At 35.0% G+C, this 24,984-nt stretch overlaps 1 protein-coding gene across 6 annotated transcripts in view; it reads left to right on the top strand.

Annotated features, from left to right (window-relative positions):
- DDX4 (DEAD-box helicase 4) overlaps positions 1-18,819 on the top strand; it is a 70,512-nt gene extending 51,693 nt beyond the window's left edge. For 4 of the 6 annotated variants that reach the window (XM_027900170.1, XM_027900173.1, XM_027900172.1 and 1 more), the window contains 12 exons: positions 1,260-1,429; positions 2,535-2,686; positions 5,634-5,799; positions 6,410-6,492; positions 7,045-7,261; positions 8,510-8,692; positions 9,904-10,005; positions 11,005-11,151; positions 13,710-13,850; positions 15,251-15,344; positions 16,815-16,893; positions 17,710-18,819. In XM_027900170.1, coding sequence (XP_027755971.1) covers positions 1,260-1,429; positions 2,535-2,686; positions 5,634-5,799; positions 6,410-6,492; positions 7,045-7,261; positions 8,510-8,692; positions 9,904-10,005; positions 11,005-11,151; positions 13,710-13,850; positions 15,251-15,344; positions 16,815-16,893; positions 17,710-18,306 — 2,131 coding nt within the window. In that variant the 3' untranslated portion in view covers positions 18,307-18,819. The remainder of the gene's footprint in view (positions 1-1,259; positions 1,430-2,534; positions 2,687-5,633; positions 5,800-6,409; positions 6,493-7,044; positions 7,262-8,509; positions 8,693-9,903; positions 10,006-11,004; positions 11,152-13,709; positions 13,851-15,250; positions 15,345-16,814; positions 16,894-17,709) is intronic. The other 2 variants (XM_027900171.1, XM_027900174.1) reach the window with 2 other exon arrangements.
- The last annotated feature ends 6,165 nt before the right edge of the window (positions 18,820-24,984 follow it).

Here is a 24,984-nt window from a genome sequence, read left to right as displayed (position 1 = left end):
GTGCTGTGTAAATTAACTGAGCATTCTCAACCCAATATTCGGTGGAGAAATGTTTATATCAGAATTGATATGCACTTGTTCCCTTGAAGTGGCATTACTAATTAGATTAAAATTGTAGAGTAGGAAAACCTCTTTAGTTTTATCTCCATTTTAGGTTTGACATTTTAGGCTTCTACCTTTTCTATGTGGAACTTTCTTACTTCTTCTGCTGCTTATATAGCTTATAACTTACCTGGGTTTGTGAAATCAGAAGCTAGAACAGCTATTGAAAGTGTGTTTCAATATTATTCTTTTCTGTAAAAGCACAAGTTCTTCAGTAACCGTAAAGTGAGTTGGACTGCGGAACTATTTCCAGTCAAATCTAACCATTACTTTCAATCCAGATATCTGCCCAGCTGAGTTTAGTATATGACTACAAAAGCATTGGTACAAGGGGTAGAGAACCATGGGTGGAAAACCAACAGCTCTGCATTAAAGAGAAGCTTGGACTGCTGCTTTTTGCAGTAGCATAGGCTTACACTAGCTTAAAATGTTGCTGAAATACCAGCCCCAAACTGCATTTTGAGTTACAAAATTATCTGCTTGCTTACTGCATCACATGAAATATTTAGCACAAGCCCCTTATCTGAGTTTTCATTAGCTGAAGAATTTCTCTGTGGGACAGTAAAATGAAACATATTTTGTTAGTTTTGCATCCTACACTGCTTACTATGAAAGTATATGCTGTAAAGACAACATAATATGAGTATGTTCTTTTGGCCAAATTTCTGTTACCTTAGCATATAGTTTGGCAGTGGTGGATTTTGTTTTTTTTCTGTATTTAAAAAATGAATAAAAGCTTTTTTATTAAATAGTTCCATGTGGCATGTGTTACTAGCTCAATCAACCTAACAGTATTTTTAAAGAAAGTTAAAGAAAGTATGGAGTTATATGATTTCACTTATCTTTGAGATTTTAATTAAAAATAATCATAGCATGTGGATTTCCTTTTAAGGCCTTTTTACTCTTCGCTCTGCTCCTGGAAAATACTAATTGCAGTTAAAATTAACTGAGTCTGTACAGGCTATTTATATGCATTTGCATAAGCACTGCAATTAGGAAAGAGGATTCGTTTGCACAAACAAATCATCTAGAGATGTTCACTGGTAAAAAAGTCCTGCAACCTCAAAAATATATAAATAAATAATAACCAAACAGTCAGTTTGAATTATTCTAAGAAAAATCTCTAATTCCTATAATTTTTCTCTTATGTTTTTTAGGGTGACTAATCCAAATATTACACAGAGCACCTGTGAGAGTAAAAGAGAGTCATGTTCGTTTCGTCCTGAAGATAGTCCATATGGTAGTTCTTTTTGTTTTCAGGTGAAAGCTGAAAATGTTTTGGGTGAAGCCTTGTCGAAGTGTGTTCCTATAGCTATGAAAAAAATAGGTAATTAAAGAAGAGTTAAATAAAGATTTTATTTATGGTCTTTCTGTACAAAATTCTTCAAAGTGGTGTTGTTGCAGCAGTAGTTTTCATAATTTTCTTGATCTTACAAAGTTGATGAAAAATGACAGGGTGCTGTATTCATACAATGAAACATCTAGCTGCAGCAACATTTTTTTAAGCTTATGTCTGATGTATCCATTATAAATTATTAAGTTTTAATTATTGGCAAGTAAAGGCAATATACTAAAGCTTTTTTTCGAAATAAGTGATACTTGGACTGTACTTTTCTATTCCTGAGTGGTACCAAATGCAGTACCCACATGTAAATGAATAGTGATATTATAATTTCTCCAGGGCCACTCATCATTTACTCTGCTATTCTACTTTCTGGTTAGGCATGTTAAAACCCACCTGTTCTGTGTGCAGTAATAATAATTGCACAGAGGAGCAAAAATAATATTTTGTCTAGCTCTTCTCCCTCTGCCCTGTGCTCTGTTTTCCTCTGTTCACTTTGGTGTAGATGATCAATAACGCTTATAGCTGACTTTTTGCTGAAGCACTCGTCAGCTTTCTGGTCATATGCTCCTTTATTCCTGTGTTCCAACCTTCTGTGGCTCCTCATTACTCTTCACATTCTCTGCATCAGCCATTTCTTTCCATGCTAACCCATTCTTTCCCCACTTCACACTTCTCTCCCCCTCAAATCCTTTTCAGCTGAATTCTTCCTTCCTCTGCAGTTCAGACTTGTCTTTGGCATCCCAGCTCTGCTTTATTTATTTTCCCTGCTGTTATCTCTGAGTAGTATTTTTTAGTGCAGATACAGATGAGAGAGAGCAGGTTTGTGAGCAACATCATAGAAAAGCTTGGCTGGCCAGGGACACCTTCTACTAGATCAGGTAGTTCAAAGTCCCGTTTAAGTAAAATCAGTTATGTGTGCAAGACAACTTCCCAGACGTAGAGTTATGTCTGTGAAATAGACCATCACATGAATACTCTGATAGGATATGTGTTATTCAGATACTGATTAAACTTCTTGGAATGCACATAGCCAGAGACATTTATAGAGGCATTTTCCCCTCTTGATGTTTTTTTTTCTTCATTCTAGAGAAATTTGACCCTCCTGAAATACTTTTAGTTAAAACAGTCGCTGGTATAAAGCAGTTACTTACAGTAACCTGGAAAATGCCTGAGAAGATTGTCGCTTCACAAGGTTTAACTTGCCAGGTTCAATACAGAAACTTGTATTCAAACTCTACAGTAAGTTACATCATTTTTCTTCTGAATGCCAGTCTCTTTGTGATTAATAGTGACTAATGTTATAAAAGTTTAAATAGGAAAAAGGCAACAATTAGTTTGAAATAACGTTTAAAACCTTATTCTAATGGTATGTAATAAGGTATTAATGGTTTTAAGAACACGGTTTTGTTGTTTAGGATTAATTGTTCTCTTTCTTTTACTCCTTTTCTGTTTTGGTACATACCATACTTCTCAGTATATTTTTTTTAAAGGCTAAGGGATGATCCTAGGCCAAGGGATTACACAGGCAGGCAGGCAGTCAAAATATTTTATTTTACCCTTGCATTCTGATGTGGAAGACAGCACTTTCTCACAAACACAATAGCTGAATCTGATTAAGAGGGACTAATGTTACATTAATTTTAAAGTGAACTAAAATATGAATTTTGCAAGATGGAAAATAAGGGAAGTTATTTTTCTGAGTTTGTCTTTCTGACAGTTAAATGGAAATGTAGATGTCAGATGATCTATTCCTATGCTCCTCAATATGGAAGGGATTCTCTTTGAAGTTTTACTGTTTCCTCTGTCAAATTCAAAAATGGGACAAGTTCCTTGGCTTACTTTTGTGACTTCATTGAACTTAGCTGTCTGCCTTGATCTTACTGTTTTATACATTATATGTGTAATTTTGTGAAAGAAGAATTCATCAAGGTAGTCTTCAGAGCTTTCAAGAAGTTCCTAATATTGAAGATGATTCTAATTAGCATCTGTCTCACATTCTCATGGCAAGCATCAGTACTGTAGATACGACATACTAATTTTTGGATTATATAATATATAATAGATATATAATATAATATAATATTATATATATATAAAAGATATATATATATATAATATATAAGATATAATATTTGGGATGATTGGATGGGTAGAGTAGCTCAAATCCACCTGGGATATTAGAAGTGGAACTAATAGTTATTAAAAAGACCTGTTCAAGATGTTTATCTCTTTGGAGTCAAGGCACTGGTGTCCTTGTGATGCTTGCTTGCTATGGGGTCCTTCCCCAATGTTGAAAACATTCACATTTTTGCAAAGTTACAGCTTTATGGTGTATTGTGTCTGTTTTTCAGCACCTACATTAGAAATCACCTGTCTGCTGAATACAGTCTACATCCATTTGCTTCCTCAGATCTTACCTCTATTTTCCCCCAGACAATCTAGAGAAAAAACAGTAGCTATCCATAATCAGCAAAGACATAGAATGTGCTTTTCTGTCAGCACACATGTGCAAAAAAAAAATCCCAACCAACCTATCAAACAAAAAATTTGAGCCTTTTAAGCTGTCCTACCAAAAAAAGAGTCTAAACAGTTTGGTGTGAACTGTTTTTACCAAGTGAAAAACAGATGAACTGTTTTTTTGTCTGCATATACTGAGTTTCTAATAAGTTTCTGATTATAATGAAATATTGTCAACAGCCTTTTGACAAGTAACTAAAAGCTAGTCTGTGGTGTCTCCATTTCTATGCCAGGTTCTGCAGGAGGCTGATAATAGTTTTGAAGTCCTTTTTGCTATAGATTCAATGAAGAGGCTGTCACTTAGAGTGGTTTGTAGGTCCCTGAATTCATTCTCATAGAAGCAGTTTTCTTTTTTTGACAGTGAGTTTCTTGGGATCAGAATGGACTAAAAATTTCAGTTTCATTAAACAGTGCACTTTCATTAAAATGCACTTCCCATTATGATGTTCATAGGAGTGGGTGTCTGCATTTGTATTGTTATAGTTTGATTAAATTGTAATTGGAAAATTCAACTGGTGGAAGACAAGAATTTCTTCACAGTTTTTTTGTCCTGCTGAGAATCTTTGTGACTTTATTACTTCAATTCAGCTCCCAAAAGGGAATCTTCCTTATTCAAAAACTTGCCTTTCCTGACCTTGTTAGAATTTAGCTTGCTTGAACACTTATTTTGGTGTCTTTCTGTTTCAGTAATCTGAAATTTAAGTGGGGAAGAGTTGGTAATTATTGAGTAATTTTTGCAGTTTGGAAGATAAGACATTAATGTTGGGTTTATATTAGTGATTATGTATTGGATATTATATTGGTGATTATATCAGTTCTTCTGTTCTCAAACACTTACCTTTCTACAGTTCCTGTTGTTTTTTTCTGCTTCATGTTGTCAGTCCAATTGAGTTGATGCATCAACTCTGGTTCCTGGTTTTCATATCTATTTTATTTGTTTTGGAAGAGCAATCTAGCCTCTGACTTCCATCAGTGAGAAGTGAGTGGAGCTCCTTTTAAGACAAAGAAATTACTCACCTTGTCATTACTTTTCCAAAAATATACTGCATCAGTTATTTCTCATGCTCTTGTCTTCCTTCACCACGTAAAGGCTCCATCTTCTTTTTTTTTGCTCTTGATACCAAACTTTTTTGTGTTTCATTTGTCTTTTCATTTTAATCCTTTGCTGATAATCTTTGGAACGGCCTACAGCCACAGTATTGTATGGCTAAAAGCTAGAAGACCTTGTAACTCAGAAAAGAAAAACAAGAAAGGAAAGAAGTACCCAGCTGGCTCACAAAATTCTTCCCCCATAGTGCTGTTGTGGGACATTACTGTGATAATACCTTTGCAGTAAGCAGCTGTTTCCCATCAGAGGGATCCGCATTCATCCAACACATCCTATGGCAGCACAGCTGTTCTTGAATCATATGTGAACTGTACACAATTCAAGCCACAGGACACCAGTACAAACCTAGTTTTGGCTCGAGTTTTTCAAACCCTGGGGTTTTGCTGGAAGAATGAAGAGGCTACACAGAAAAAATGAAATACAATCTTGAGTTTCAGAGGGGGGAGGTGGGAAACATTAAAACTGGGTCTTTTGTGTTATTTTTGTTTTGATTTTTTTAATAAGTCAAATATCTGCACACAATTTTCTATCAAATAATTTTGTTCATGTACCTACTTTCAGAAATGTGTCACTGTCTCAATGAATTCTGCAGAGAAAATAGGATCATGTAATCTCACAGGTCTGTGGGACTCCACAGAATATTCTGTTGCCATTCGGTGTATCAGTAATGAATCAATATTTTGGAGTGAATGGAGTGAAGAGAAAAATGGAAGCACAGAAGAGAAAGGTGGGCTGACTACATGTAGAAGTTTTCTTTAGTTGTACTTTGAGGTACTAGGATTTAATTAAGAAAAACTGTGTTTTCATCTATTTTCTATCGCATTTAGAATTCTGTTGCTTAAACAGAACATGTGCATTTTGTTCAAAGATAGAAGAGGAAAACTAAAAGACAAGAGCGTGGTGGAGATTTGAAAAGTGATTCAGACAGTATAGGGCTAAAGAAGAAAATGGGTGAGTAGACAATGAAGAGAGAAAATTAAGAGTGGAGATGTAGATTGAACATTGCAAAATAGAATAATAGCAGAAATGTAGTCTAGCAAGTATGTTCAATACAATTAGTCATAAGTAGAGACACTAAATTTCCAGTTATAAAACAAAACTACAAAATCTCCTCTAGGAGACTCTAATACTTAACAAATAAAAGAAAGCAGAAGGAAATTTATGGAAAAGGAGAAGCTGTACTTACTAGAGAAAAAAGGCACAGCATTATACAAGAGAAAATTTATTTTTAATGAGTTTCAGTCTGTATGTTTGAAACCTTTTCATTGTTTTTACCATATTAGACTATCTTTTTAATATAGCAAACACATTCAAGTTATTTTTTTGTCCTTACATAGCTCCTTCAGAAAAAGTGGATTTGTGGAGAGTAATTGAGTCTTCACACTCACCTGGAAGTAGATCTGTGCATCTTATGTGGAAGGTATATACTGTTTTATACTCTTTATATGAACTGATAATCATATTGGTATCCAGTAACTGATGTTGTGTTTAAGCATTTTAGTGTTGTAGGACATATTATTGCTAGGGGCGTTTGCTGTCATCGGGAAAAACCTCACTGAACTAAAGCAGAATTAAAAAGGCTTTTATTTACTGAATGGCAGATGAATAGAGTTTTGTAATGTCTGTGGGAAGGGAGCATTTAATTGTGTTCAGGTCACTGGAAAATCTGATTGAAAGTCTTTACAACTGCTTTTAAATAATATGGCTTACCAATGCTATGTTAAATTCACTTTATTCTTCTAGTAAATTGTCCAAAGACTCTTTGTGTTTCAAATCTCAGTACTTTTGAACCTTTCCTTCAAGGAAATTGTTATGTCTCTCTGTCCTGAAGCTGGGACTGAAGAAAGTACCTTGCTTTTCTAAATATGGTATAATCGTTTTGTAATTTGGTCTGGACTCTTCAACACAGCATATATTTTTGGTTGTGCAAATAACACTGTGAAACACTTACTACTGTTTATTTTTTTAATAGCCATTAAATAGCTTTCCACCTCCTGGAAGAATTCTAGGCTACAAAATACAGTATTTTCCAGAAAACAAGACTGCACTTAAAATGATAAAAAACTCTACTGACAAGAAAATCACTTTACTTTTAAATGAAGAGGCATATTTAGTATCTGTTACTGCCTATAACTCCGCTGGAAATTCTCCTGAAGCTATTTTGAGGATTCCATCTACAGAGGAAAAAAGTAGGATTTTTCAGTGCCATGTTATATTTTCTCACTAGCAAAAAAATTATTTTCATGACATCTGTTTAAGTTCTGTTATAGTGGAAGCAAATTTGTGTTATGGACTTCTGTCACACATCTATATCTATACCTATGTCTGTATCTTGTTGTGTTTTGCTGTCATGCGTCTATTATAGATGATTATTGTTAGGGATTTTATTTTGAGATACAGTTGTTAAGATATGAATTTCTGATGTCTATTTCTGTATAATTTCTGTTGTACTACTTTCTGAGGGTTTTTTGGTTTGGTTTGTGTTTTTTTCTAACCTTGTACCTCCCAAATACATTTCTAGAGTGCTACCCAATTCTGTCACATCCCTTTGCCAGATCATAAAATTGCTTACCACAGGGCAATATTGCAGAGCACTGAACAGCATCATTCAAAGATGCTTTAAGTAGAAGTCTCTCAGATGGAAGTCTCTCTGTCTCAGTGGAAGCAGAGACAGAAGCCTTGTATTTATTCTCATTTCATGTGCATTCCCAGAGTACCCCATCCCACCCACTGCCAGGGTTAGTAAGTTGGTCTGCTCTAGCACAACAGCTGAGCTCTTTGGCTCTTATGTTTAATTCTGATACCTCTGTGAGCTTTGTATTGCAGCATCCTGCTGCCTACCATAATACAGAAGAGAGGCTACATTTGGAACACTTGATTAATTTCTGTATCAGTTGTTCATGAAATAAGTGCAAGTGTCCCCCTGGAACTGCTCAATCAAATTCCATTTCTAATTAAAAAAATGAGTGTGTAGATGTGCTGACATCTTGCCCTGGAGGTTTCTGATTACCTCTCTACCTACTTCTGTATGCCACCATAAATGTTTTTCTGATTTTTCCATGCTGTGACATGCTTTCCCCTCCCCACTCCTAGATGCATCTATTTTTCCCTCTGCTTCATCAGGTCTTTTTTGCCTCTGCTTTGCCAGGTGGGTTTTTCACTCAGACTTTCATTATGTCTGCAGACTGATGGTGCACCTTTGCTTCACTGTCACTCATGACCTTACTGACTTACTTTATGATTCTTCTATTGCCTTTGTTGTCTCAATCAAAACTTGCTTGTCTGCACGAACTGCAAAATTAGTAATAAATTGGTTTGCAAAATTTTACAAATGGTAAAATTCAGATTCTAGAAGAGAGACCAGTATTTGGATTCTGTATGTGTTTTTGAAGTTTTTATGAAAATAGAATTGCTGATATTATCTGTTAAATTTTTAGCTGCTCAGATTATTGAAACAGTGGACACCCATCCATCAAATGAAGAAGTGGTTGTGGAATGGGTATTGTCTAAACCAAAAGCAACAGAATATGTAGTTGAGTGGTATGAAGACTTGGAGATGGATCCTTTTGCTAGATCGTGGCAATATGTGTTGAATTCTACAAACTGGAAAACTAACAAAAGTATGTTTATTTATTGGCTACAACTGTAATAATGTACAGATGTGTATGTATTTATAGGTAGACCAGAAAGAACAAACAAGAATGAGCTCATCCAGCTTTCTTCAGACCATTTTAAACATAGCAGTGTTATTACGTGCTTTATTGAAATCTTTGCAAATAATTTAATAGCAATTTTAACTCTTTCAAATTTTCATGCAACACGCAAGGTGGTGTTTGCTCTCACATAAGATTAGGCTACAGATTTTGTGGCTTGATCTTATGCCACCAGGGAGGCCTATGGCAGATATATGCTATTTTAGCAGAGAAATCTACAATGAAAATGATTAATTTAAATAGGGGAAAAGATCATGTTCCTTCATGTATTTTAGAAGAGAACAAGAAACCTGAAAAAGGACTTGAGTGAGAATTCTACTTTGAAATAAGCAAGTGGAGTGATTGATCAGTCTGGCATGCTAGATATTTTGGCTATGCCTATGTAGTTTGGCTATGCCTATGAACCAAAAAGCGTACAGAGCTCAAGAGATACGTAGAAAAGCAAAGCTGTGAATGTTGATGCCAGTGTGAATATCCCATGTCTATTACCTTTGGCTAATATAACGTGTCTACTTTTCTTTATACATTTGGATTTGGACGGTGACCACTGCCCTGGAGAGCCTGTTCCAGTGCTCAACCACCCTCTGGGTGAAAGACCTTCTTCTAATTTCCCTGACACAACTTCATGATGTTCCCTCAGGTTCTAAGTATTAAGAGCTGGGGCTGCACTGCACCTTTTAAACTATTTGATGCATGAGATAAAAGTGTCTTCTACAGAGCAGTACACATAAAGAAATGTGAAATTAAAAATATTACCATAAGTGCAATTTGGTACTAGCTATTTCAAAATAGAAACTTCCTCCAAAACCATAAACTCTTTGGAGATGGATAAGTTCATATAGAGAAGTCATATGAGGCTGAAATCTAATGATCCATTCAAAGTACTTCTAGTGAAAAATGAGTCAGAAACCACATGCTCTTATGAATACTACTAGCAAAAAAGTGTGTTAAGGGCAGTAATGAACATTCAAGTTAATAAATACGTGTTGTGCCTGATAAAGAGTTGAAGGAATAATCTGTAACACTATATTTAGAACTTCTTTGGGATTTAGTCTATTTTCATTGTATTAATCTCACACAAAGAATTGTATGTAAATATTCCTTTTTTTCCTTTACAGAAAACTTTAAACCATTTGTATGCTATAACATCTCAGTGTATCCTCTTTATGGAAATAAAGTAGCAGCTCCATATACCATACAAACTTATGTTCAAGAAAAAAGTATGTATGCTTGATTTGAATGCTTGACTGCATTTGTTAGTCCCAATATATGATGAAATTCTACTCACAAAATAATATTAACGGTTTGAAAATCTTGCTTTTCATTAAATCTTATAATGTAACAAAATATTTGCAGTCTGCATGTAAAAAACAGTAGGAAACCATGACATTTGTAATTAGATAGAAACTGTAGATGAAATAGTGTTGGAGGGAAAGAGGAGGAATGTTTCTTTATTTGCAGAAGTTTAATGTGAATTTAGTGATTTATAATTGCAGATGTAAGAATGTAGTTTGCTGGTAATGTTAAGATTTCATGTGAAAATGTTGATTTGTGTGTGTGCGTATACAGGACAATGCTCTATTAAACAGTATTAATTACTGGGAAGAGGAAGTGGAGTATTTTATGTTTGAGTAATACTTACTAGCCCAATTAGAGCTGTGCTTTGAATGCTTTCCTGTTTATAGGTAGCTGTGACAGCACTCAAGGTTGTCAGAGAATGGGAAGGAAGTTACTTGTTTTACAGCTGAAATGCAGAAAACTCTTCCGTAAGAGTTATGAGCAATACGTGTGAGGTTGTATTGTGTAAGTAGAAAGGCTTTGTCTAATGTAATGTGCAAGACTGGGTGTGCTGGAAACACCAGTTAAATCTCAGCTCAGCCAGAGATATCCTGCACACACAGTGACCTTGCACCTGGTTCCTCCATGAGAACGTAATGTTGCTTTACCTCGTGATCTGTCTCTGATCTTGTGAGGGAAGGCAGTAGCACTTAGAACTATGCTAACACCAGAATAGATGAGGGGAAGTTTTATCATAAGAAATCCCATAATTAAAGAGAGAGTGATTAAAGTTAAGGAGTACTTCAGGGCACTAAGATGGCATATTTTCTTGTGCATTTGTTGCCCCTAATTTTACTGGTATGCGTGAAGTAACACAGATGGATAACATTGTGGTACATTGACACTTAGTACTTTTTCTATTTTCTGATGCTTCTGTGTAGAACCATCAGAAGGACCTGTGGCTGACACAGGCTTTCTGGGAAAAAATGAAGTTACTATAAAATGGAATAAGATTCCAAAGGATAAAAGAAATGGATTTATCACTAACTATACAATATTTTATAAACCTGAGGATGGAAAAGAATTGAGTAAGTATACACTAAATAGTGATGTTTTCAACAGAATTATGACAATGTGCTGTCTGCAGATAGTTATTGTCATAGTTACTAGCAAGCTTTGTTATTGTGTATCATATTGTATATCATATGTAAATATATCTGAAAATACTGGTACTAAAATGTGGCTTACATAAAGATTACAAAAATGTTTAGTTTCAATGGAAATGATGTGGTCTTCTAGTGAATAGTCCCTGTTTTAATACTTTAATACAGTACATGTGTCTTTTATTTTGTACAGCACTGTTTACTCTCAGTTTACTGAGAGTGCTGTACTACCCATGGTAATATAGTCTTGACTGTTGACTACATTGTCCTTCTGCTTCTCAAGATGTAAATCTGAGGGATGTCTAGATGATAAATTTAGTCAGTGTATGTCAGCACTGTCCTTCCTCTTCTTTTTCCAGATCAGGATGAAAACCCACATATGAGGAACATTTGGCAGATTGTTTGCTGTTAACAGTAAAAACAAAAACAGAAAAAAAAAAAAAAAGAAATTTGCTAGATTATGCCAAATTAATGAGTGTTAGTAGTCAGATACTTGCTGTTTTACTGTTTTAGGTATGTAGTAGTGTCTCTCCATCTTCACTCTGTCTTCCATCGTAAAACACCTTGGAACTCAATCGAAAAATAATGACAGGAGTAGAGGAGCTAAAATAATATTGGAGAGTCACAGGTCTTGTGCAAATTCATGGATCATGAGGGTTCAGTGGGTTTATAAATTCCATTCATGTCCCTGGAAGGACATGCCTTCTGCAACCCTTCAGCTTCTGGAACAGTATGGTGAATATTTTCCGTTAAAAATGTTTTTACAGTCAATTTTTTATTAAAAGCAAATTAGGAAATAACAGTCGAGAAGCTAAAATAAGATGCCAGAAATAGTTTCTCTGGACATAGTTTTTAGATCAGATTCTTGGTTTTCTGTGCTTGGTGTTGCTTTTCTGGTCTGGAGACTGATAGCATAACTTTGAGCATATTCCTAATCTCTACCTCAGGAACAGTAACATACAATCTGACAGTGTAATGCTATCTCTTCAGAACTTCTTCAGAACTTCAAAACAGTTTAAATCTCAGCAGAATCTTTTATGGAAAGGGTTTTAGCAACCTAAATTTATCTTCCTGTATAGTTTATGAGGAATGCTGTTGGAACATTCAGTACTTCAGAAATGTTTTTTTTTCCTACTATTTTGTGAGGCAGCACTGTTAGCAAGCACCTAACACAATCTCTTTTGAAAAGTTCTCAGACTTTCAAATCTTGCAATGTCTTCTATTTCTTCTGGATATCTAGTTCAGAGCCAGGGCATGACTATTCTTGGTAACTTTTAAATTTGAAAGAGAAAGCTAATTATTTCTTTCAGATTCAGTCCTCTACATGCGATTTTTCCTGCCACATTGGTTTCTGAGTAATTTAATGCTGACTGCTTTGTGCAGGGTCATCCTTGTGATGTGCAGCCTCATGTTACAGGACCACATTTGTCCATATTACTTCTGATGTAAAGCAGGCTGTGTCCATTTTAGGGGTTTAGATTAGTTTCTTTAGAAAATTAGTTCTAAATATGAACTCAGGGGAGTTAAATTTAAATGACAGAAACATACCGTACTAAAACATACCATACCGATGTTTTTGAGACTTCTCTGATGTCACATCTTCTTGATAAGAATAGAACATGAGATTTGTGCCAGTGTGACTTCACTGCTGGGCTTTAACTCTAAAACTTCACTTTTCCCTCCTTGATTTGAGAGAAACTCAGTTTATTTTAACTCTGGGCATATTGCAGCATAACTGTTTCCTGAGTATTTCTTGACTGAACTGAATGATGACATGAGGTGGCTTAGACTTTATGCACCAGAAAATGTTTTAGTGACCGTAATTTCATAGTAGGAAGATGCTTTTGGTACTGTTAGTAGACATAGGATGGTAGAATATATGCCCTGCTTAAAAAAATGTAAAGGTGAAGCTAATTGGACAAGGTATTAGAAACGTTGAATTCTATGCATAAAACCATTTTGAAACTTGGAAAAAAATTCCTGTTGATTTTGGCTTTCCTCTGCCTTAATTGGGGTGATATCCCAAGGCTGATAGATTGCATCTTTTTGGATGATCGATGTCTAACTGCATGTACTAGAAATACAGGTAAATTTCACAAGCTACAGAAACTATTTTAAGTTCCTAATTTCTGAGCCAACTATTTTAAGGAAACAAAGTTCTCAAAGCACTGTTTTCAATGATCAAATAAACTACAGGAGATCATAATTCACCTGTCTTTAATATTAGAAAAAATATTTGTATTTATTTTTGAAAAATAAATACATAATGGTTTGTGTCTTTTCTTTAAATTTTAAGTAATATTGAAAACATTTTTAAGTAAATTAAGTTTTCTCCATAAAAGAATTAATAAGATCACTTTGTATTTCAAATTGTCTTTAAAATACTTTATGATCTATTGTAAATAATGTGCTAAATAATTCTATGATTCCCTGATATAACACTATTTCTGTGTGTTTATTGACATAAATCTTCTCCTAAAAAGATGAAACAGTGAACTGTAATGTTCTACAATACAGACTGAAGTCCTTACAGAGTAATACACAGTATACTGTCTATATCATGGCAAGCAATGGAGCTGGTGGAACAACTGGAGAGCCAAAGACCTTCAAAACTTTGAAACTGGGTAAGTAATATTCCATGTTAGTTATTACTATTTTAAAAATGGATTTGGGAATAAGAAATACAGAACATGGGACATTGTTGTTTAGGCAATTTTTAGCTTTTTTTTTTTTTTTTTTTTTTTTTTTTTTTTTTTTTTTTTTTTTTTTTAAGTACTATTGAACAAAACAAGGAAGAATTGCCAGCAGTAGCTGAATTTAACACAATTTCACTGACTGTCTCACAGTCTAAAAGCTCAAGATTAGAAGTCAACCCCCAAAATCTTTACCTAGTAGTCAGTAAAGCTGTGGAGTGCTGTGGATGTTTGTGGAAGTAGCAGTTTGTGTACTGTCAATTATGGAATGGAAAGCTTAAGAGTTTATTACAAAGTAGACTTTTCCATCTGAGATATTAGGTTTAGAATAACCAGGCGTTGTGTTGTACTTTTTGTGGTATATAAGCTTAACTGATAAATGAGTGCACAGGTTATGGCCAGTATGTCTGGGGAAATATCTTTTCCCATTTCTTGATATTTGTTCTAGCCAGATATTACCAAGGAGGTTGGTATGATGGCAGCAGATCAGAAGTTCAGAGATTTCCACATTTCAGCTTCTGGAAGAATGTTTTCAGTACATTGCTAACTTGTCATAGTGGTGGCCAAACTAAAATAGAAAAAAGGGCATGAGCTGTCCCTAAACTTGTCATGGGACTCAAAGCTAATGAATTTTTTTGCCTGTAAATTAATCTGCTGGTTTGCTAGTCAAATACAAGGTATGTTAGAGCGTGCCGAGGTCAGGTGTCTTGCTGTCAGTACCTGCCTCTGGTACTTGGAAGCTAGCTCAGAAATCTGTGTGGTGTTTCAGTCAGAGTAACTGTATTTTTTGTGATCTAAATCTATCTTCTGCACTTAACTCACTACTTATTTTGTTGTAACTGATAGAAGTGGCACTATATGTCAGTGTCAGGTGACTGTAAAATAACAGGTACCCAAAGCAGTGGTAGAGTCTTCATCCTAGGTTGCTCTAGAAGGTTGTCTTGGAAGGACCCTAGGCAGTTTAATATCAGTTTTAAAGTTGGGTGAGGTGACCTACAGATGTCCCCTCCCATCTAAATTACTGTGCGATTTGATTAAATAAATGAAATTTTAAAATGCAATACACATTCCTAAGAAATCCTGAGAAGTCTCATCATGACCTGGTTTTCTGGCTGAATAACTGGCTTGTTGGATACAAAATAATCATCTTTTGACACATCATACAGTGCACATCATACAGTATTCTGAGTAATTTTGACTCTTTAGAAATGTGCTAATTAGGTGACTTGGATGTTGAAAATTAGCTGTCTTCAAGGAATACATGAAGAAATTACATCTGTGGGCTGATTGTTGTTTTGTTTTTTCCGTTTGTGTGTTTTTTTCCTCTAAAGATAAAGAAGATGTTTTGTTCATTGCTGTACTTGTTGGAATAAGCATGTTCTGTCTGTTAGGCCTTTGGGTAACATGTGTTTTGAAAAAACATGCGTAAGTACATTTTCTACTGTCTAAAACCATATTTAACCTGTTAATTTTACCTTGTAAATGGCAAATTTTTATGTATCTTATAAATGCTTTTGTTTGGCTCAAAACCAGTGTCAAATTAAGAAAATAAGCAATTGGAGTAACAAATAAATAAGCATACAGGTTACACTTTAACTGTAATTTATATGCTGTAGTCCAAAAATAACTAGTAATTTTTAGAAAGTTCAGTAAATAAGAACAAAATAAATGGGAGAAACAGATTTATGTATCACCTATATCATTTTATGGAAAATGCTATATGCCATTTGCCATAAGGAAGCATACCTAAAGTCAGTTACTGAAAAATTAATAATGCCAAAAAATAAAGTTTCCTAGGCATTTTTAATATATCTACTAGTATGGCAATAGAACATATTTCATATAATTTCTTATCTTAGCTATAATAATATTGCTTTTGTTACTTTGTGATGCTTCCCTTGACCTGTAAAAAAGTCATGCTTTTTGTGAGAGCATTTGGGTGCTTGATCCATGAGTATGGATCCATATCCATATGTGATCCATAGTATGCTGTCACAGGTATCCCCTGCCAGATTCAAAATTGCTTTCTCAGCGCATGGGGATGCAATAACATCCCAATGATGAATGTGAGTTTTTTTAAGGTTATAAAATATGTTTTTCTTTCACATGAAAGTGACTGGGTTGTTTGGCTGAAGCTTAATGAGAAAGTTAAAAGTCTTAACTATTTTGGCTGAATAAATAAGTAAAATTTCCAGCTCTTTTACATCTTCTTCTGTGTTGTGGATTCTGTATTTTTGCAATAATAAGAAACGGTATTTTGATACTGGGCAAAATTTGAGATGCAGTTGAATGTTTATATTCTTGTATAATCAAATTGTAATGTGAAAAGTCAAGCTATGGACTGTTTTTCATTCCCTTACATATATACTCAGTATCAGTGAGGGATTCAGTGGGTGAGCATCATTTATCTGCAGCTAACACTGGAACTCAGCTTAGCTCTACTGTGATGCAGTGCTTGGGATACTTTCCTTGGCCAAAGTTTACCTGAAGCGGCTTTCCACTGAAGAAACACCCTGAAACATGATCACAACAGATTTTGTATACAGCCTTATTTTGGCATGCTATTATTTCATATATTATAGTATAAGAAACATAAAAAGTATATACGTAATTATATACATAGAAATATATAATGTAATTAAAAATTACTTCTGTGAGTTATTAATTTTTCTACAATGTCTCTGTAACCCAAGAGATCTTGTTGAGATCTTTTGTAATAAAAATCAGTGTATGTGAAAACCAATTTATTGAAAAAGACTGTGTTAATATAGAAAAGACCTCCTTTGTGAAAATCTGGTATTTTAGCAGTATTTGGACTTTCTGGAGGTTTGTTCATTTTATTTTTAATAATTTATTTCTTTCACAATTTGACTAAAATTACTGTCTCCATGATAGGTTTAAGAAAGTTTGCTGGCCTGATATACCAAATCCTGCAGAGAGCATTGCAGTGGAATGGCCTCTTGCTGCATCTATGGTAATAATTGCAATTTTATGTATTAAAGAAGGGATCAAATGGAGAAAAAAGAAGTCCTTCTCTGACAGTAATTTTATAACTTTAAAAAAAAGTATATTGAATTTCATTCTTCTTTTTAAGTGCTATAAAATGCTCTTCATAAGAGAGAACATGCATCTTCATAAAGTATATTCTTTTAATTCTCATATGATAACGAGAAATAATATTTTGAAGTTCCTAAGTGATTGGCCTACATGGTTGATTTAACTAAGTCAATTAAATTTGCACAGGTTATTATGTCTACTGAATCAGGTTCCCGCATTTGGATACTTCCTCCCTTCTCCATAAAAATGTATTGTCACATATAGTAAGATTTGGTATATTATTGTACTAATATTTCCATCTTTTTATTTGTTGAATATTCATGCCTTATTAAAGGTTTATGTGCATTTGAATGAAGTGGAGTTGATCAGTTTTACATAGAAAGTGTAGTCTGTGGAGAATGAGATTTAAAGTTTTTTCCCCGTAAGTGACTGGTTAGAGCAGAAAAGACAAACTCAGTTCAAACCTGATTCTGAGCGTTCATGGAAGCTCCTGATTTCACTAAGCACAGAAGACCTACCATGAAAATGTTTCACAAATGAACAAAATAACATTGTCATTTTAAGTGCTCATTGAAATATAACTGCATCCCTGCTGAAATGCACATGAACTCTTTATTAGTGCACTTCTAAAATTATGAGTCAAATAGAACTCAAATGGCAATAATTTATATTTTAAAACATAAACTAATACATTATCTCTCTGTATATAACTTTTATCTCTTGATACTGACAGAATAATTCACTTTTGAAGAGATTGACATCTGAGGCTAAAACTTTAGACTCTGAAGACATAAGTGTTTTGGAAAATTGTTTTCCTGAAGAAAGTCAGGAAGGATCACTACTAATAAATTGCGAAAACCATGTTTCTCAATGTATTGATATCAATGCAGAAGACATGATCAATGGAGATAAAAAGACACTGTATAAACAAGAAAATGAAGTTGCTAAATGCTTTTCGCCATCCATGCCTTATGTAATCACTGATCAATTTACCAGAAGCCAAATGAAGTCAACTTTGATACCAGTGAAGGAAATCCAACCCACAGAAATGCTGACAAATGATTTGTGTGGGTTCCAGCAGAATTCAGTCAAAAACGAAGAAAATTATGATGAAGTTTTAAAGCTGGAAGATTTCAGTAAGAAAACACTGTTCAATCCATACCTTAAAAATTCTGTTAAAACAAGGGAATTTCTGTTTTCTGAGAGCTTGCCAGAGCACAGTATGCATGAAGGCAAAAGCCAGTCGAGTGTCTTACTTCCTTTTCAACAAAATGTTGCAGGACAACCCTACATAACACTGGACACGTTTGAGCTGGCCACAGCTCAGTAGCGTGAGAAGATTTTCGGTTGTAAAATCCCCCTGTGAAAAACCTCTTGGCACTGCTGCTCATGTGCATTCCTATGTTTCAACTTGTCTGATCTCCCTTAATTTGGATGGAAACACCCTCTTCCTTCAAACAGCTGTGAAATTGGTTTTTGCACTGTGTTTATACATGTCAGGGTTCACTTTGGGTGGTTTTTTTTTGTTTTGTTTTGTTTTTTGGTGTTTGGGGAGGGTTGTTTCGATTTGTTTGTTTGTGTATTTTCACCAGACATGCCAGTACTGAGGCAAAAGAAATAGCTTTTGTCATTTCTTCTTAGTTCTCCCATAATCAGCCTGCTAAAACAAACTTGTGTTTGCTGTGACAGCATCCAGCAATGCAAACAGCTCATCGATTTACCCCCAGGTAGGCAGTTCCCAAGGCTCAGCTCTGCTGGGGAAACATGGACTGACTTGAACAGAGCCAGAATCTGATGAATCCTTCCTTTAGTTACATGAAGTAAAACTACTGCCCTATTCTTACTGTCCTTGATTGTTTTATATATGGTTTTGTGTATAGTCTTCCTTTTGCATCACAAATGCCTTATAGATTTGAGTAGTTGTCTTTTTGTATCGAGTATTGAATCAATGGTTTGGCTTATAGTTTCTTTGTCTTTAATGAGAGTATATTTGTATGTTATCTGCATTTTGGAAAAGACAGGTTTATGCTGTCTATGTAGCTCCTTTCCTTTCTCTCATGTTTTTAGTCATCCTCTGCATTTTGTGCTGCTTTTGTCTCTCCTGTTTTTTTCCTGATTTTAAATACTATTTAATGAAGCATAACTTCTTATCTCCTTATTCCTTGGCCTCTAATTCCTCGCAGTTTAAATCTGTGTTCCTCAGTTGAGCAGTTGAGATTTTGATATTTTTGAACTAAAAAAAAAAAAAAAAAAAAGGCATATTCTGTTGGAATAAGCAGTAAGTTAGGAAGTTATTTTTCTGGGAGGCAATTAAAAAACCACTAAGTTTAAGAATATTGCTATATATCCTCTGGTAGCTGATTTAGGTTAGGTATTTCTACATGAAGGCTATAACTTTTGTAATTTGTTGTATGATTTTGATAAATCATAAAACTACTTGTGGTTTCAATTAAGCAGGAAACACTCAATCACACTTTTTTTTTTTTTTTTTTTTTTTTGCAGGAAATTGGCCATTACTGTAAAATTCTTACTGAAATATTTACTCTGTTAAATAACAGGTTGAAAAGGATGAAGAGTCTAAGTAAATTGGTCTTCATTATGACACACGTGACTTATGGTCACTCTAAGACTTTAAAGTAATTTTACAGTATTTAAAGGCTTGATGTCATCAGTCTTGTTTGCACATAACTACAGACTTATTTTGGGATAAAAAAAAATAGAGGAGTTATGGGGATAGAAAAATGAGAAACAAATGTGAACAGGAACAGAAAGTACTTCCCTTCTGTGCAGGAAGAGAAGTGGGAGAATGGAAAATATATTGTCCAGCATGAATGAGAAGACTGAGCCTTTCTCTGGATGTACTGGCTATTACTTGCATTGTGTTGGGGAAGACAGGATAAAGGATAAAGTTTGCATTCAGGATTTTCATCTACAGTTTGGAAGTTGCTTTTCGTTACAATGATATTTGTAGTTTTCAAGCAAGGATGAGAAAACAGTTTCTGCAAATATTCCTTGGTCAGCATCACAGATTTCCATCTCTCATATTTGTTGGGTCACTGACTCAATCACAGAATTTTTTTTCACTTAAATCTCAGTATTAGTTTTAATATCACAAGATATAAAAATAAAGAGATGCAGAGATATTTTGGGGCTGTCTAGGAATTTTTTAGCAGCCATATGAAAGTTGCATACTCTGCGTTGAGATCGAGACAGGTAAAAATTAAAAATAATCCAGCCTGTAATATCTCTTAGCTTTTGGAGGCTAAGTATAACCTGATTTTCTGTCCCATTTTATTTCCTTCTCTATTGATATTCTGACTTTCTGTCCTCATTTTTCTGTTTTCCTTGCCCGTTGTTTTCTCTGAAAAAGCAAAATGCAAGTAACTGGGCTCAGTACATTCCAGAAATTAAGGCTGCATTTTGCATATGCTTTGAAATGCCAACTTCTTGTACCTGGTTTGTTTTGCACTGGGAATTGTACTCCTTCTGACCTTTTACAATTTGTCTTTCAAACTAATGCTGTGACTCATTAAAAAAATAAAACTGGGAGAACACAGAGAAGTTTTTTATTGATTTATACTAAATACACCATTTAGACATTTTAGATTTTCATGTTCATTTAGAAACGTGTTCCTAGTTTGAGAGGGATTTACAATAGTATTTGAGTTGTTTGACTATTTGAACAATTATTCCACTTTTATAATACTAAGTGGCAATTGGTTGGACATTACAATACTTTAACATTTTTTGTACATTTTTTTATACAACACCTGGTGCTATTATTCCTAGAGAGCATTTTTAATTAAATTTCATTTCATCTCACCATCACTGATCTGGAAAATCCCCATTTCTACCCCTCCTTAAAATATAGAAAATTACTCTTCAGTGTATGGGTCTTTGCAAGATTAATAGAGATGAGATTGTGCCATAATTTTAAGAATATATTGATGCATCTCCACAATTGTCATTCTTCTGTGTATCATACTGGAAATTCCTTTCCAAACGGAAGGCTTATGTCTCATAAATTATTAATAGGTTATATTTTGAACTTAACAGATTTTTAATTAAACTAAAAGTTCAGTCTTTTTTCATCTGAGTTTAACTCCCCAGAATGTTGAATTCCTTGAGCAGGAATTTGTCAAGCTTTTTGATATGAATGAGTGCCTTCTTGTAGGCAAATTTTCCATACTGAGTAACCTGTCACATTTCTGTGTTCTTTGTTCCCTTTATAATTGCCCATGTAGAGGGGAAAAAAGAATGCTAGGGGTTAAAGCACTGAAGAGATGGAAGCTTCCTTCCTCCAGTTAGCACTCACTTTCTCAGTGCATGCTCCTGCAGGGATGAATTATGTGATTGCTGCTCAAACAACACCTGCTGTAGATGGACTGGCAAGCGTCTGACCTAGCTGGTGCTATTTAGCGTTTATCTTCCCACAAGATGTATTTCATTACAGATAACATGTTTTCTCTTCCCGTTCCTGAGACATTGATTTATAATAAATAACCCAGCTAGCGTGGGTTTAGGAAAGGCAGGTCCTGCTTGACCAACCTTCTATGATAGGGTGAAACATTTGGTGGATGATGAACAGGCTGTAGATGTCTGTTGTTTAGTAAAGCTTTTGGCAGTGTTTCCCATGGCATTCTGTTGAAGAAACTGGTAGCCCATGGCTTGTACAGGTGCACTCTTCCCTGGGTAAAAACTGGCTGGCCAGACAGGCTCAGAGGGTGGTGGTGAATGGAATTACATCCAGCTGGCAACTGGTCACTAGTCATGTTCCCCAGGGATCAGTATTGGGGCCAGTCTTATTTATTGTTTTTATTAATGATCTGGACAAAGGGATTGAGTGAACCCTCAGTCAGTTTGCAGATGACACCAAGTTGGGTGGGGATATTCATCTGCTGAAGAATAGGAGGCCTATGAAGAAGGATCTAAGCAATTAAGCTTATAATCATGGATTTCTGAAGAGGTAACTTAGCCCATTTAGGGGTCTTCTAGGAAGAATCCCATGGGAACATATCCTGCGGGGAAGAGGGGTTTTAAGCATATGCATTGAATTCACATCTGAGTTTCCCACGTGATGAGGTGATTGGCTCCCTCCATTCACCATTCAGTGCAAACCAACACTCAAGCAGTCTGGATGAGGAAGAAGCTTCAGATACATGGAGGCTCCAGTCCAGAACTACAGTGTAGATGCTCCCATGGTACAGATAATTGCTAAGATCAATAGTAAGATAATAACTTTAAATGACTAGTGATTGCAGCTGTGGTAGGCAAGGCAACTCTTGCAGATAAGTTGAGTAGATCTGTGCAAACACAAAGATCTTAGGGTATTAATATTGGGCCATCTATCATATACTGAATGGCTGAAAATGACACTGAAAGGCGGGGTGGAACAAATGCCAGAGACCATGTTCTCTGCAGCCTCTGATGAACTGTGGTGCACTCAATGTGATGGGGTCATGAAAGTGAGGTTTTTGCTGGTGATTTTTTAAGTTGAATGGTACCAAATCCTTTGGCTTTATGTTGCCAGGGATTAGAAATATTACAAGAAAAGACAACTAATCAATTCCAGTTCTACTTCAAAGAAATCTCAGATCTTAATTTTGAAATCTCCTTTGATGAACTTGAGTGAGAGGGCTTTGTTATAACAGCAGTTTCCACACATTAGGTTATAAGATTTTAGCTTTGCTAATCTAGATGCCAAAATACAAAAATTGAAGATTCAACAGCACAATGTTTGGAAAGTCGTGTATGTAACAAGAAATGGAATTCTAAATCTCACTGGTCACGCAAAACAATGATTTTAATAAAAAAAGTCACTCTTCTTAGAATTGTGAGGTGATTTGTGAATATTTATTCAACAGTTTATCTTTTACCAGCAGTATTCTGAAATAGATAAGATATTCTGCTAAAAGTCACTTGGAAATAACACATAGAACTTATATATCATAACTTTTTAAGGCTATATAAAACTTGCTTGTAAAGAGATGAAATGAGTTCTAATTTAAACTAATGTCCAAGTTGCTTTGCTCTTCTATCAAATCTACTGCAAAGATAGTGAAAGGTTTGTTCTGCTGCTCTGTGTTAATGTTTGGCATACTGACAGCAGAGAGCAGGGCATATGCTCAGTGTAGGTAAATCTTGAGCCAGTAAGTATATGGGATTATTGCAAGTTCAGGTAGTTGTTAATAGCAACCTCTTATACCTCCTGGTAAGACAAAAGTAAAATATGAAGTGGTTTTATGGTGTTCCTGTAGTAGGGTTATTTGCCAGAAAATGTACTACTCTCTGCTCAAAAGTAAAGCATAAGTACAGGAATTTATGTATCCTGCATACAAAGGATGACATTTGTAAATAGAACCACCACCACCAACAACAACAAAATTAAGCACTTTTTGTAGCATGAACTGTTCTTAGTCATAATGTTTATTAGGCATTTTTGTTACAAAATACTAATTGTACCCTTCACATGTACATGTTGTACTTCACAGTCTGACAACTTAGAAGGGTGGCTCTGAGCAAAATAGTGTCATATTCATCCTTTATATCTTTCAGTTTTCTTCTACTTTGCAGAAATTATTTTTTCAGCATTTCACAAAAATGCAGTTATTCTAGTGAATTTTCTCGGGCTTTTCAATGATTATTTTGTTTGCCCTTTTTCTTAAGAGTAAATAGTCATTTCATTGTTGCCTCGCTATTTAATTCAAAACTACTCTTTTATTTAAGTCTTTTAAACTCAGAACATGAGCATGAAGAGTGACAATCCAAAAATGGGAACAGATGTTTGACTAACATATTCTTCTGTAAAATAAGATTTTTTTAAAAAAGTGAATTTTAAGACTATCAAAACATGAACAGAAACAGATGTGCATTATGTATGGTGTAGATTTATTCTCCAAACAGTACTCTAACAGGATATTTGAAAAGTAAACAGAATTACAATTCTCATGCTGCCCATTCCTATCAGCTCTTAAAAGACAATACACGTGTAGAAAATGCTTCACTCAGACAGAAAGTTTCAAACCAGTCATGTATCTAAGTTTGTCTGAGAGATTTGTGCTCCAGGGCTCAGGCTGCCCTGAGTTGCCCCAGTTATAGATTAGTAATGTCCATTCCCAGAGTCATGAGTTATTCAGGTTATTTGAGTGAGCTTTGGGAGCATGGAGGAGGGTGGAGGTTACACCACCACTCTCTGACTGGGGGAGAGTTTTTGCAGCCTGATGGGTGCTCAGTAACAGAGAAGTCCATCTAGGGCTGCAGCGGACTTGTGCTGCCCACTTCAAGCTGTCAAAGAAACTATGATGTAATATTGTAATTTATATTTTAGAAGTGCTGTTTTAAGATTGACTACTGAGTAATGAGGCCAATACTTTTGAGTTTGAAAGTCTGTTGCCAGTATTTTTGTCTGTCTCTTAGATCATCTTGGTTTTCATGCACTGCTTAGCTTCACACTGCTGAGCAGAAAGCCTGCTGAGCCAACTAGTTTTGACTGGGTTTCAATGTATGACCTGATAAAACTGAAGTTTCAGAGTACTTATTCCTTAGAAAAGCAGCCTTATTTACACTCCTGGGTTTGTCACTGCTGGTCTCAGAGAGCAGTACTAACTTAGCCAAGGCTAACTTCTGCAGAATTTTCATCATTACATGAGCAACTCTATGTCTAATGGAGTTTGATGCAGAAGTAGCATATTTCATAATCACAGAAAGATTATGCAATCCAGGATTTTCAGAAACAATGGGCATAAGATTACAATCGGGGTTAATGCTCTGGGATGCTCACTTAGAACATCTGAACTAATCCAAACACTTTATTCTAAAAAAAAAAGAACATAAAAGGCTTTCTAAAATGTTACTATGGCTAATTATGTCCTAAAGTAAGAGAATGCAAAGAATTTCTTAATTTTACCAAATGAGCACAACACAATTCTGAAGTGAATCTTCTTATAGTCAGTGTCTTCCAAGTCTGGACATGGACTGAAACATTTAGCTGAGGGGGTTTGAACTGGGA

The sequence above is a fragment of the Empidonax traillii genome, unplaced genomic scaffold, assembly GCF_003031625.1.
Source record: "Empidonax traillii isolate 1590-97213 ecotype Southwest subspecies unplaced genomic scaffold, ASM303162v1 scaffold714:size326938, whole genome shotgun sequence".
Classification (NCBI taxonomy): Eukaryota; Metazoa; Chordata; class Aves; order Passeriformes; family Tyrannidae; genus Empidonax; species Empidonax traillii.
The sequence above is the reverse complement of the archived record's forward strand: the minus strand, read 5'-3'. Positions and strand labels throughout refer to the sequence as shown.